Here is a 13,773-nt window from a genome sequence, read left to right as displayed (position 1 = left end):
TTCTCTATTGACAAAAAAGATATATGACGTTAATTACTCTATTGTGATTTCCGAGAAGTTGTTATATTGAAATAAGATATATGATGTGAGCTTTTCTAAAGTAGTTTAGGGACGCTCTGTGATTCTACTATAGTGTGCTATAGACTAATGTGCACAAATACACAACAAGAATGAGATTGTAAATATCATCAGTTTTAAAAATATATAATCACATAAGTCTTAAAGAAAGGAACACAATGCAGTATTTTAATCAAGTATAGAAGAAAAACCAGTTTTATCAATAAAACCACAAGGGACTGAATTCATTTTCCATAATGTAAACATGGAGAGTTTATGTTTTATCTTATACCCTCATCTTCCCATATCAACAAATGAGTATACACAAAATCCAGAGTCGTAATAGGAAACTTCAAGTAAAACCAGTTTCAGAAAAGAAATGCAGATTGGATACATGCCAAGGGTGGTTCTATGATAAAATACAATATTGAGTGCTTAATCATGCCCAAATTACAGTATTCTTGTAGTCCCAGAGACAAAAGTCTCCAACAGAGAGTGCTCTCTTCTCGCAAGCTGCAAATGATAATACACTTCCTTAATTACACACCCCACTATTACTAGATATAATCCTAATACGTAACTGACAAATGTTAATTTCTATGAATACCAATCACTATGCAGTTTCTCATACAGAACTAATGCAGAATTACTAATACAAGATGTTATTTTATATCCCATGCATACATACTCCGAATACCATCTGCCTTCAACCCATCCGTTCACTCTAATATTTTCTATGAATAACTGCAATCATGCAATTTCTAATACAGAACCAATGCAGAATTACTGGTACGTATATTCCTAAAAATAAATCCATCAATGGATCCTACTACCCATTTGGTCCCATTTCCAAACACTGAATCCAATAGCTTAATTTCATATTCTGAAAAGAAGACGGGATTCTAAAGCTCGTTGGTTCAAGTATCTTGAATTTAAAACTTTGTCATGATATGAATACTCCATAAAAACACCACTGGAGGTGGACACTAGAAAACAATCTGTCGTGATGAATTTTAACATTAAAAAAGGAACTATCAAAATCATCTAGAGATTTGTTTGAAATTAGGACTGGAAAGCAATCACACCATAGACAGGACAATCGCACCATACACACATGGANCAAACAAAACAAGATAGGGGAAAAGTCACCAGTAAACATACCTTACTTCAATTGATCCTTTGCTTGACTCTACAACACTTAAGCCTTCCCAATGAGATATCCTAGACTGATCAAACACTTAAGGATATGTATGGAAGTCAAAAAAATGAGATTAGGGTTTCTGAAATTAACGTTTTTAGAAATTAATTAACATGACTTACCAATTCAAGAACTCCGCAACAACTAGGGTTCCACTACCACACAACTAGGGTTCCAGTAGGGGCACAACTCCAGTTCCACTCATGGAAAACGACAACTACAGATAAGAACTAGCAACAAATTATAACGGAGGTGGTAGAATTCACGATTGAGGAGAACAGTAGCACAGACAAGAACGGTCGGNGAAGGAGAANAAGGCTCGACGAGGGTGACAACACAAGAACGAGAAGAAGGGTCGACGAAAGAGAAGAAGCCTCCAGAATAATGGTTGCAGTGAGTGAGAATGATGGTTGCAGTGAGTGAGAATGATGATGGCAGTGAGTGAGAATGACGATGGCAGTGAGTGAGAATGAGCGGGGTCGAGAAAGAGGCAATGCAGAAACAGGCTAGGGCTCGAGAAGGGGGACAAAGTTAGTTCGAGGGAGGGAGTGAGAAAAGTGAGAGAAGAGTCTTTTAACCAGATTATAATATTAACTTTTATTTTTTAATTATTCATTACTCGCGGATATTATATACAGAAAATCCGTATATAAAGTTTTCCGCACATTATATACGGATTTTCCGTATGTAAGTCGATTTCCCAAATCCATATAAACCATCTGTATATAATGTTTCTGTTATATACGGATTAAAATCCGTATATAATAATCCGTATGTAATTTGCAATTTTCTTGTAGTGATTGTCCCAGTTACGAGAATCCTTTAATATGTTTTTTAATTTTAAACTCTCTTTGATGTTGTAATGCATTGTAGAACTTTATAAAACTTGGTGCATTACAGAATAATTTCTATAATAAATGTGTTGCAGATTTTGTGAGGTTACTATACAAAAAGTCATGCAATAACTCAAAAACTAACAACTTTCAAACTTTTGACAAAGACCATATCTTTAGAAATAATTAATTGAATGTAAACATCTCATATTATCTCACATATTTGGATATATTTATAACTTGATAAATATTTTTGTATTAAAAATACTCGCAAATAAAAGTACAATAATTTAGTAATTACTTTTAAAAGTGTAATTTGCTAAATATATTTTTATCGTATATTCACTCATTTCTTAATGTGATATGGAGACAAAAATAGATATTATTATTCAGGGAAATTAATCCTCTGGCTCATGAATCAAAGATACTCCGTATTTATACGAAAGAAAAAATATCTTATATATGCCATGAGACATCAGTTGTAATCAATGTTTAGTCAAAAAATAAAATAGGTAGTTGAGGGCTTTCGAATGCAATTAGGAATTTGGGAGGAGTCTTGTCTTATACTCGTGTTGACTCTGCATACAATAAAAGACTATAAGACAAAATAAAATAAAAGTCTCGTAAGTTCCAATCTGTTACGTGTAACCACAACTGATGAAAATGTTAACAAAAGTGAAAAAAATGCATTATTGAAAGTGTATTGTATGAAAATGGACGGGTAGGACAAGATTAAAGGATGGACGGTCTCCAATTAAGTGTCTTTAAACATTATTTCTAATCAACATTCATGGTAAGTGTTATTTATTAGCCAGTTAGCTATAACTGGATCGTGATTAGAATTTTGTATGTCAAAATGGGTAATCCGGCTCGATCCGGTCTGGCTAACCACGAGTTGGTCACTTAGTGAGTCAACCTAACTCGACTCATTTATTAATGAGCCAGAAAAATATGAATCCGGCTCGACCCACCACAGGTTGGTGAGTAAAAGGGTTGGTTCATTAACTCATTTAATTACAATTTTTTTAAATAGAAAAATTACAAACTTTCTATATTCAAATTTAAACAAATTTCACACCAAAAAATGATGTTAAACTGAAGACAATTCAAAATAATAATAAAAAGTACAATATAATCTAAATGTCATCGAAAACAAACACAAAAAAACATACAAATAAGTTTCTTATATGCCATAAGTTTCATAAATAAAATAATAAATTGAAAAAATAAAATTAGGTAGGTGGGTTGGCGGGCCAACTCGGTCCATCACGGGTTCAACCCGCATGAGCCGGGTTTAAATGAGCCGGGTTGAAATCTAACCCGCATAAAAAAAAATTCAATTTTTTCAAACCCAATCCAGCTCGAACCCGTGATGGGCCGGATTGGCTCGCGGGTTGTAACCCATTTTGATGGCTCTAGAATTTCGTTAAGAGAGATACTTCCTCCACCACTCCAATCCCTCCCTACACCTCCCCATAATTTTTTTAAGGCTTAATACCTATTTTGATCCCAATTTTTGTTGGGAAAGTTCGAAATGGTCCCAATTTTTATTTTTTGTTCAATGTAATCCCAAAGATTGTAATTTGTGTTTAATTTGGTCCTTTTTAAGGACTAAATTGAACAAAAATTGTGTTCTTTAGGACTACATTGAACAAAAAAAGGACTAAAATGAATACAAATTACATTATTGAGGACTACATTGAAGAAAAAAATAAAATGGGAACCATTTTGAATATTCCAAACAAAAATTGGAATCAAAATAGGTATTAAGCCTTTTTTTAATTACAAATTACCTTCCTTATCACTCATTTTCACTCACAGTAGTAGCCCCCACCTCTGCCCCAACTCTCTGTCTCTCTCTTTCTTTCATATCCGTTTTCCCTCTATCATTCTCCATATCCCACTCCTCCAGCTCTCAGTTTCTCTCTTTCTTTCATATATGTTTTTTCCTCTACTATTCTCCATATCCATATCCATTTCCACTTCATTCTTTCTTTCTTCTTCATTTTGGTCCCTACTTGTGTGTTGATGGTGCGTTGGTGATGCGGTGATGGTGCAGTGGTCAGAAAACGATTATTATTCAGAAAAATCGAAATAACAAAGGCGTCAGATTTAAGAAATTGAGCATTACAGAGTCTCAGATGGTACAGATAAATTGATCATGCATTACCGGCCAAATGTAGAAGCAAAAACGCAAAAAATTAAAAAAAAAAATTCAAAAACAATATCAAATTTGCCCAAATTATGCAAGTAGCAAGCGAGGCTGTGAATGGGTGGATCGCAAATTAAATAGGTGAAAATGAATTTTCCTCTGCAAGTGAAACTACAGTTGTATACTCCATCTTTTTGCTTCGACCCAAATCTTTCAAGAGCTTGTTATTGGGCTTGACGTGGTATGCATTTCATTTTAATGTATTTGAATGTACATTTTGTTTGTTATGCTCGTTGGTTGCCTGCGTTTTTTTTAGAAAGAAGATAATCGTGCAAGCCTCAACGGATAAAGCACATTCGTTTGTCCTTTAACGAATGTCGAGATCTATTTCCGAATATTGACATCCGTTTAAAAGTCAACATATTTTTACATCCGTTACCGTGGTTGTGAAGCTTGCAGGACCACCTTCAACCTCCATCAAGAGGAAGCTCTGCCGCACCGGACCCCACTATTAAGTTGTCACTTTTTGTAATAATTGGAGCACCAACGAAGGTTTGCTACCTCCAACCAAATACACCATAATAACTCCACACTACACCACCACACTTTCTGTAAACAAAAATCATAATAAGGGAGAAGAAGATTGAAAGTAATTTCATTTAAGCGGAAGTGGTTGACTGTTGGGGTGCATTGAAATGAATCTCTAACGGATCTCAAAGAGAGAAGAGAGTGAGAGAAAGTCAGGATGATTTAGGATTTGGTAAATAAATTAAGTTAAAAGTAAAATAGTTAAAAATTAAAGGTTAATTTTGTCATTAAAAATTTTTTTGGGAGGTGGAGAGAGCAAAAGTGGTGGTGGTGGGAGCAACACCCTTTCACTAATCATAAACGGGAGTTACTCCCTGTACCTCCCAACTTGCTCCCTACACCTCCCCCTTACATTTTTATCCTTTATTCTATTTTTTTTATTCCAATTTTATCCTTTAATAAAAATTTACTTTTTATTTTCATGCTTTCATCCTTCACCCCCTCGAAATTCTTTCTCCTATTCTTTCAGAAATTTTTTCTCTCCTCACTCTCGTTCAATTGGTGATTGTTGTTCAAGTGGTGATCGTGATACAAGTGAGATATCAAGTCCTGGTGCTCGGACCTTTAACCTGTTAAAAAGCGGCTAGGCGAGGTGAGACGGATATCGACATTCGTCGACGGATGTCGACATCCGTTTCAGGGCCAAACGGATGTACGACATCCGTTTCAGGGAGTGGACGTCTTCTTCCCCGGGCGTGGACGTCTTCTTCCCCTGCACACAACGCACACAGAAACCTCAACAGCAAACCACACAGAAACCAACAATAGTAGAAATCAACCAAATCCTAAACATTATATTGCATACATTTAGAAAAAAAAAAGAACGAAAGGAAAACTAACCTCTCGAGAACCACCGCGCCGCACCGCCGCACCACCACCCACCGCACCGCCGCACACACTGCCGCGCCGTGCCGCACTGCCGCACACACCGTCGCACCTCGCCGCACCACCACACATTGGCCGCACACACCAAAAGCCAAAACCACCACCACGCCAACGAAGAGAACTGGGAGAATGAAGAGTTTTTGAAAATGAAAAGTTTTTGAAAAGTTGAAGGGTTAACTTGGTGGGGGGGGGGCTTGGTGGGAATCTGGGAATGTGTGTTTGACTGAAGTGATTGAAAGGAGAGAATAGGTTAGGTTAACTTTAATAAATAGGGTTAAAAAGGTAAAAACAATAAATAAAGAAAGGTTATTTTCGTATTTTTAAAAAAAATCAAAAAAATTGTGGGGGTAGAGGTTGGAAGTGGAGAGGGACAGGGAGTAACGCCCATCATAAACCCATCTTAAAACCTACTTAATACTGTGTCGTGATTAAAATTTTACTAATCATAAACCTATATCGAAACTTATAAATAGAGATTAAAAATAAAAAAAAAGTAAATGATTGTATTTATTGTAAATTTAAAATTTTACTTAACAAATTATTAACTTGAGTCTCGAGAAAAGATTTGACAAAGAAAGTTTAAAACAATATCAACAGACTCGAAAAAAAGTATTTAATATAGATTCTCGATCCCACACTCAAAACAGAAAGGATATGAGGTAAGTTCTTTCTCTTCTTTGATGTAGATTTCCTCGAGAAGAAGGCACTTGTCAATTAGTGAACATTAATGTTAAGAATCAACTTTCTCTATCCATCGTGTGATTAGAAAGGGCAACTTGAGATGACGATGTTTTCTAACAGCATATATATGCATGCATTATTGAAACCTAGATGACAAGTTAACGTCTTATCTATTTTTGTTGACCACCATTTGGCTTCATGTTTCAAGAGACTTAGATAACGATACGATGGCTTTTGATCATTCGGGTTCGTTCGTTTTATATCAGTTGGTAAACTAATAAACGATAAGCCTATAGTTTCTGATTTCTATTTTGCGTCTGATTAACGAAATTTTTACCGAATTGGTTCTCTAAAAATGAAGCACTATTTCTAATCATAGTAACTCCATTTTATGGGAGGATCAATTCCAATATAGGAGTCAGTTGCATAAACTACTTAAACTAATTATTGGTCTGCTATTGGAACAAAATAGGCTACCAAGATTGACCTTTTAACTTCAAAGTAATTGAATTCAAAAACTGCCGTGTGCTTTAGTGCAGTGTGCTGAGAAGAAAGAGATTGTCTCCGCTTTGTTTTCTAATTAGATAAACACACTGAAATTCTTTCATATTTTTGTTGCATATATTCTAAATGTTTGCAGAGAATAATTTATTTTATAGAAAATTTAAAACAATGTATGGTAAAATGTAATGCTTAAATATACAATTCAAAAACTTGATAAAAACTTAACATAAATAATTTCAAAGTTTAATTAAAATATTTTGTAATGCATGGATATCTATTAGGCCAATGGACTAGGCATGTAAGCAATTAACAAATCTTAACCGATCCGAGATAATATTAACAGTCACTCATTGACAGTTAATGAAATAATGAAAGTCGTTTATTGATCATGGTCAAACCTAAAGGTAACTCCATTTTAAATTATATAAATATATGTTTGACAGAGAAGCCAAATAACTATTTCTGAGTACTCACTTTTTATTAAATATTATCACGCAAAGTCACTTGAGACAAAGAGGAGAGCGAGAGGACAACACAATTTTAATAAAGAAAGATCATCAAGAGACCCATCTTGTCTGCAGGACAACTTTGAATGCTTTGAGTAAGGGATCTCAATCCTTATAAAAAAATATTGTTTTGGTCAATTAATCATGATCCTTTTAAAAGTGAAAACTATTCAATGGTATTGATACATTAGGTGGTCCTATCGTGCCTAACTTTTTAGAGAAAAATTGACAAGAAGTCATAATTTATCATATGAAAAATTTTTTATTCCTAAGATAAGTTTAGTTTTGTGTGGTAGGTCATATATATATATATATATATATATATATATATATATAATAAAAAATTAAATGTGTTATAAATTATTATATTATTAACCCAAATGTTAAAGTGATTTAATTAATTGTGTAAATATCATATTCAATATTCTAATTGCATGAGAGACCAAACTAAGAATATTGATTTTAAAGAGAAATTAATTAACAGAGTTGCACAAAATAGTTATAATATTTATATGTAAGTATGTAGACATATTTTTCTTTCTTTTTCCTTTATCTGAAAGAATCTATAAAATGTTGTACAGATGAAAAATCAGATTTTAATCTAGATTCCTTCTTCATACTGCTTTAAATAATTTTGGAAATTGTTAAAAATCTAGATTACTTCTTCATAGTGTTCTAAATAACTTTAGAAATTGTTAAATTAGTTATAGGATTTATTGCTCATTTATATGTTTGTTGAATTATAATACCAAATGAAAAAAGTGTAAAAATTTGTAAGTTAAAGTTATTCTATAAAAACTAATTTATTTCACATGTATTTTCTTTTCTTACCAAAAATATTTTTTGACACATAAATATTTTTTAACATTATCTCTATTTACATTTTACTTTTTATTTTTGAAAAAATTATAAAAATTTATACTTTTATAACCATTATTGTATGTTGTAGTAAAAAGTGTGCCTGCTTGAAATCCCAAGTGTCGATTTCATAGTTTTCAACTATAAAATAAGAGATGCATGAATGAGAAATGAATAAACCTGCATGGTCAACCATTAGAGTCTGAATATCTTGTATAAATACTGGTGTCCATGAAACCTTCCTCGAATATACTATCCACTTAACATATATTGGAGGAAAAAAACTAACCATCTTTTCATCTGCAACAATGGTGTATCAATCCATTTTCCATCAAACCTTTTTGTCATTTCTCCTTTGTATCACAACTCTTTCCTTGGTTGCTTCTGATCCCACAGATGGCTTCACCCGTCTTCAACTATCTAGCTCCAACTTTCAGGTCCAAAGGCCTTACGATGTTCCACAAGACCAGCGTTACACCTTTTCAAATGGAGTGCACAGATTTATCGTATACAACACAGACAAGCCTCACACGAGTACTAGCCAAACAAAACCACGAACTGAGATTCGTATAACTGTATGACTCAACTTCGATGTTATTTTAATCATTCATTTATGAAGAATACTGTTACTACATTTCAATGTGCATGGAGATTGACTCTTGATAGTCATGAATCATAAGCATCTTGCAGTGAAGTATACGCTGCAAGCAATGCAATGAGCTTCAACTTTTTTAATGCAACTAATGGTTATCTTATGAAGATGAGTCTTGGTTTATATTCGTTTGCAGGGGTATGATTATACATCTGGTGTGTGGCAATTTGAAGGGTATTTCTACGTCCCCAGTGGGACAACCGGGGTGTGCATCCAGCAAGTGTTCGGTGGAGCCACCCATGCCACAACCTCTCAGAGTAGGGTCTATAGTGGATCTCTCACTCATTACTTATCACCTACACTGGAACAAAACATCTACAATAAGTGGTACCGTTTCAACGTGATCCATGATGTGGGTGCTAACAACGTAAAGATTTTTATCAACGGAGTGCAGAAATTTAATGGAAATGGTCGTGGAGCTGGCCTTCACTACTTCAAGTTTGGGGTTTACGCACAGGATGGTGCTTCCTATCGCATGGAATCTCAATGGAGGGATATAAAGCTTTTTAGAAGATATTAGAGATATAGAATGAGTTCCAAGTTTTATAATAAGGCTAGTAAAAAGCTTGTTTAATTAGCTATATGATCCTAAATAATTTACTTGGACTCACAGAAACAAATGTTTAGAAATCATATCATAAACATAAGTTAAAAAGTGGCCCATGCAGGTTTCGAACCTGCGACCTTCGCGTTATTAGCACGACGCTCTAACCAACTGAGCTAATAGGCCAATTTGCTATGTTATTGCAGTTAATCATATTATTCATATACTAACTTGTGATTCTGGTTTATAATTTGATTCTTATAAAGAGTTCAACTTCACTCGAAAAGCAGTGGCAACATGAGCTCTGAACACAGAATTGATTGACGATATAAGAGTTACTATGATTTTTCAAAAAGAATAATCTGTCATACTCTGTGGATAAGACATTTAATAGTTTAATCCCAATGGAAACATCATCTAATAATGATAATAGTTAAAGAAAGGTAAGAAAACATAATAATACAAGTTTATAGCATTGAAAATTAAACATAATTTTTATGTTATCAACATTTAATATATATTTATACATATACGTAAACTTAAAGTAATATATTGTAATATTTAAATTTAAGTTTTCAAAATACGCATTAATATTGATCAATAATGATAACTAAAAGAAGGAAAAAGGTTAAATTAGTCTTTTGCTATTCATATTTATTCGTGAATTTCAATTGGGTCTTCTTTTTTTTTGTCTCAATTGAGTCTATAAACTTATAAAATTGAGTCAATTAGGCCCTTTTCGTTAAGTTTTCACTAATGCTGTTTACAATTGCTGACGTGGTGCAGATTAAAAATACTGATGTAGGAATATTATATTAAGTGGAATTTTTTTAGGCGATCACATGGCACAAATTTTTTTTTCAGAGTCTTCATTATCCTTCACCCACATACTCAAACCCAGCACGCTCCATCAGAGTTCTCTGCTGCTCCCTGTCCTCCATGCTCTCCCTCACTGGCCCAGGCCCAATCACCGCGTCGATTCGCCGCCCAAGGAGAAGACTCTCCACTTGAAACAGATAAGGGTCTTCTCCATTACAGTTTTCCAATGTGACAGTTTCGAAGAACAATGTGACAGTTTCGAATCTTAAAAAGACAACAACAATGTGACAGTTCCAAAGAACTCTTACCCCAGGTTTAAAATGTCTGACACCGACCATATCAATGGTATCACGGAATGAACTGAAACAAAACAGCATAACCATCACAAAGCAACCCACATTTAAGCTATTGAAGATGTTTCAAGAACTCAACAAAAAAGTAACGCATTTCCGTTATCTGCAATTTCCTTTCTTTTCCCACCCACATGCTAACATGAATGTTTGCATTGAACTCATCAAACTGATGCAAGTAATTAGCCGAGAATCCGAACCAACACAGTGAAACGGGAATCTCGAAACATTACTGATTACTAATCGAGAACAAAGTAATACACACAAAACCACAATCACGAAGCATAAGTAGGGTAACAAACTCCACATCAAACACACCGATTTAAAAAAAATAAAGAAAAAACGAAGCGTAAAAGGGCAAAGAAAGAATCTTTTTATAAAAGGAGACCCCTTTGCAATAAAGGATTAGGCACACAAGAGAGGAGAAAAGGTAACGTGTTTGCACTCTGAATAAAACTGTATCTCTTATTGAAGAAATGAAAACAGAGTATAACCCTTTATTTAAAAGAGTTATATCCTCTGACACAGCACCCAAACAAAAAAGTAGACAGCTGTAAAAAAAAAGAAACAGCTTTACAAACTTTAAATTTTTGGCTTAACACCTGTACACCTACAAAGTCTAATACACTTCCCTAGGCCAAAAACTAGAGTGTTCCAGTAACCCCAATCAACATCCTCAGGCTTTTAAATCTCTCAAATTTGAGAGGCTTGGTTAGAATGTCCGCAAGCTGCATCTTTGATCTGCAGTGACACAACTCCAGTTTTTCCTCCTTCACCTGCTCACGGATATAGTGGAACTTCGTTTCAATATGTTTTCTTCTTTCATGAGAAGCAGGGTGCTTGGCCAAATCTATTGCAGATTTGTTGTCAATGCACAATTCTATCTTTCCCGTTAGTTCTATCTTCAACCCCTCCATCACAGATTTCAGCCACATTGCCTGACACGTTGCCTCACAAGCTGCAACATATTCTGCTTCACAAGAGCTTAAAGCCACCATCGATTCCTTAGTTGAACTCCATGATATAGGGGAGTCTCCAAGGAAGAACAAATACCCTCCTGTGCTTTTTCTATCACTTTTATCTCCACACCAGTCTGCATCAGAATAAGCCTTTATTCTTACCTCCATACCTCCTTTTCTTCTTGGAAACAGAATGCCATAGCCGTGTGTGCCCTGTATATATCTCAGAATGTGTTTCACAGCATTCAAGTGTGATATTCTGGGATTTTGCATGTATCTTCTCACAAGACCAACACTATAACTCACATCTGGCCTTGTATTGCACAAGTATCTTAAACTTCCCACCATGCTACGATAGTAGGTAGCATCTACAGCCTCTTCTTCTGGATCAATTTCCAGTCTTAGACCCACTTCTGCAGGTGTATTTTCCGCATTGCAATCATGCATTTCAGCCTTCTTCAACATCTCTTTAGCATAACGTGATTGATGCATCACTATACCCTTCTCGGTTTCCACAAACTCTATGCCAAGAAAGTAACTCAGCTTACCCAAATCACTCATTTCAAACTCATTCAACATATGCAGTTTGAAATTCTGAATCACCTTCTCATTGCTCCCAGTGATGAACATGTCATCAACATATAGACACACTATCAGTCTTTCAACTTTCCCTTCTCTCTTGCTGTTCTGAACATAGACACCATGTTCTGAAATGCATTTCTCAAAACCAATGCTATTCATGAAATTATCAATCATATGGTTCCAAGCTCTCGGGGCTTGCTTTAGCCCATACAAGGCTTTCTTCAATCTGTAAACCAACCCCTGTTGCGCCTTAACTTCAAATCCAGGGGGCTGCACCACATAGACTTCTTCCTCTAATTTCCCATTCAGAAAAGCTGACTTTACATCTAATTGATGTAATGACCAACTGAACTGATTTGCTAAAGCCACCACAAGTCTCACCGTTTCCATCCTAGCCACCGGTGCATAAACCTCACCATAGTCTATTCCAGCCTTTTGCAAAAACCCCTTTGCAACCAACCTCGCCTTATATCTCACAATCTCTCCTTTTGGATTTACTTTAGTTTTGTAAACCCACTTCAAACCAATCGGGTTTTTACCATCAGGCAGCTCAGTCAACTCCCAAGTATGATTCTTCTCTATGGAAAAAATCTCCTCCTGCATAGCTTTCACCCACTTATCATCTGCAGCTGCTTGCTCAAAAGTCACGGGTTCAGCTTCAACAACAAGAGCATAATGGACCAAGTTCCCTTCTGAAGTTACTGCAACATCATAGAACAAATCATAGTCCTTCAAATGTGAAGGCAGCTGTGACGTTCTAGATGATCTCCTCTGATTCCTTTCTTGCTCAGGAGACTTCTCTTCTACTGGATTACATTCACCTCCCGAAGTCTCATCTTCCAACTGAAGAGTTATACTCTTTCTCTGCATAGTCTTCCAATCCCACACTCTTTCCTCATCAACTACCACATCTCTACTAACCGTAGCTTCCCCAGTTTCTGGATTGTACAGCTTATATCCACCAGTTGGATGATAGCCAACCAAAATCCGTGGCACTCCCTTATCATCCAGCTTTCTTCTCAACTGGTCTGGCACGTGTTTGAAGCAAACGGAACCAAATACTCTCAAGTGCTCCACATTCGGCTTGATCTTACTCCAGGCTTCCTCTGGGGTAATATCCTTCAATCTTTTAGTGGGCGTTCTGTTCAAAATATATGTTGCAGTCAACACTGCTTCTCCCCATAAAAATTGTGGCAGCTCTTTGCTCTTCAACATGCACCTTACCATATTCATTATGGTGCGATTCTTTCTTTCTACTGTGCCATTGTGCTCTGGTGTGTAAGGAGGAGTCAACTCATGCATTATTCCCTCCTTTTCACAATAAGTTCGGAATTCTGCCGAGATGTACTCACCCCCTCCATCCGTTCTTAGCACTTTGAGCTTCTTGTCACTCTACCTTTCAACCAAGGTTTTAAATCTTTTAAACACCTCCAGAACTTCACTCTTTCTTTTAATCAGATAAGCCCATGCTTTCCTAGTCCAATCATCAACGAAAAGCACAAAGTATCTACTGCCTCCTGGGGTTTCAGTTTGGATGGGTCCACATACATCTGAATATACAACCTCCAATTTTTCTGTTGTCTTTTGAGGCACAAAACTCTGAAA

At 35.5% G+C, this 13,773-nt stretch overlaps 1 protein-coding gene and 1 non-coding gene across 2 annotated transcripts; one reads left to right on the top strand and one right to left on the bottom strand.

Annotated features, from left to right (window-relative positions):
- The first annotated feature begins 8,526 nt into the window (after positions 1-8,526).
- On the top strand, positions 8,527-9,639 carry LOC106779736 (citrate-binding protein). Its single transcript, XM_014667917.2, has 2 exons — positions 8,527-8,837; positions 9,051-9,639. The coding sequence occupies exons 1-2, from the start codon at positions 8,571-8,573 to the stop codon at positions 9,432-9,434; spliced, it is 651 nt and encodes a 216-aa protein (XP_014523403.1). The 5' UTR covers positions 8,527-8,570; the 3' UTR covers positions 9,435-9,639.
- TRNAI-AAU lies at positions 9,571-9,644 on the bottom strand. The gene has a single exon. It is a non-coding gene; the product is annotated as a tRNA-Ile (tRNA).
- Between the last annotated feature and the right edge of the window lie 4,129 nt (positions 9,645-13,773).

This window comes from Vigna radiata, unplaced genomic scaffold, assembly GCF_000741045.1.
Source record: "Vigna radiata var. radiata cultivar VC1973A unplaced genomic scaffold, Vradiata_ver6 scaffold_160, whole genome shotgun sequence".
NCBI lineage: Eukaryota > Viridiplantae > Streptophyta > Magnoliopsida > Fabales > Fabaceae > Vigna > Vigna radiata.
The sequence above is the reverse complement of the archived record's forward strand: the minus strand, read 5'-3'. Positions and strand labels throughout refer to the sequence as shown.

Excerpts from the sequence above, each read along its gene's own strand:
- LOC106779736 (XM_014667917.2), top strand. The coding sequence starts at position 8,571 with ATGGTGTATCAATCCATTTTCCATCAAACCTTTTTGTCATTTCTCCTT. Across the intron at positions 8,838-9,050 it reads GAACTGAGATTCGTATAACT|GGGTATGATTATACATCTGG; the intron begins GTATGACTCAAC and ends ATTCGTTTGCAG.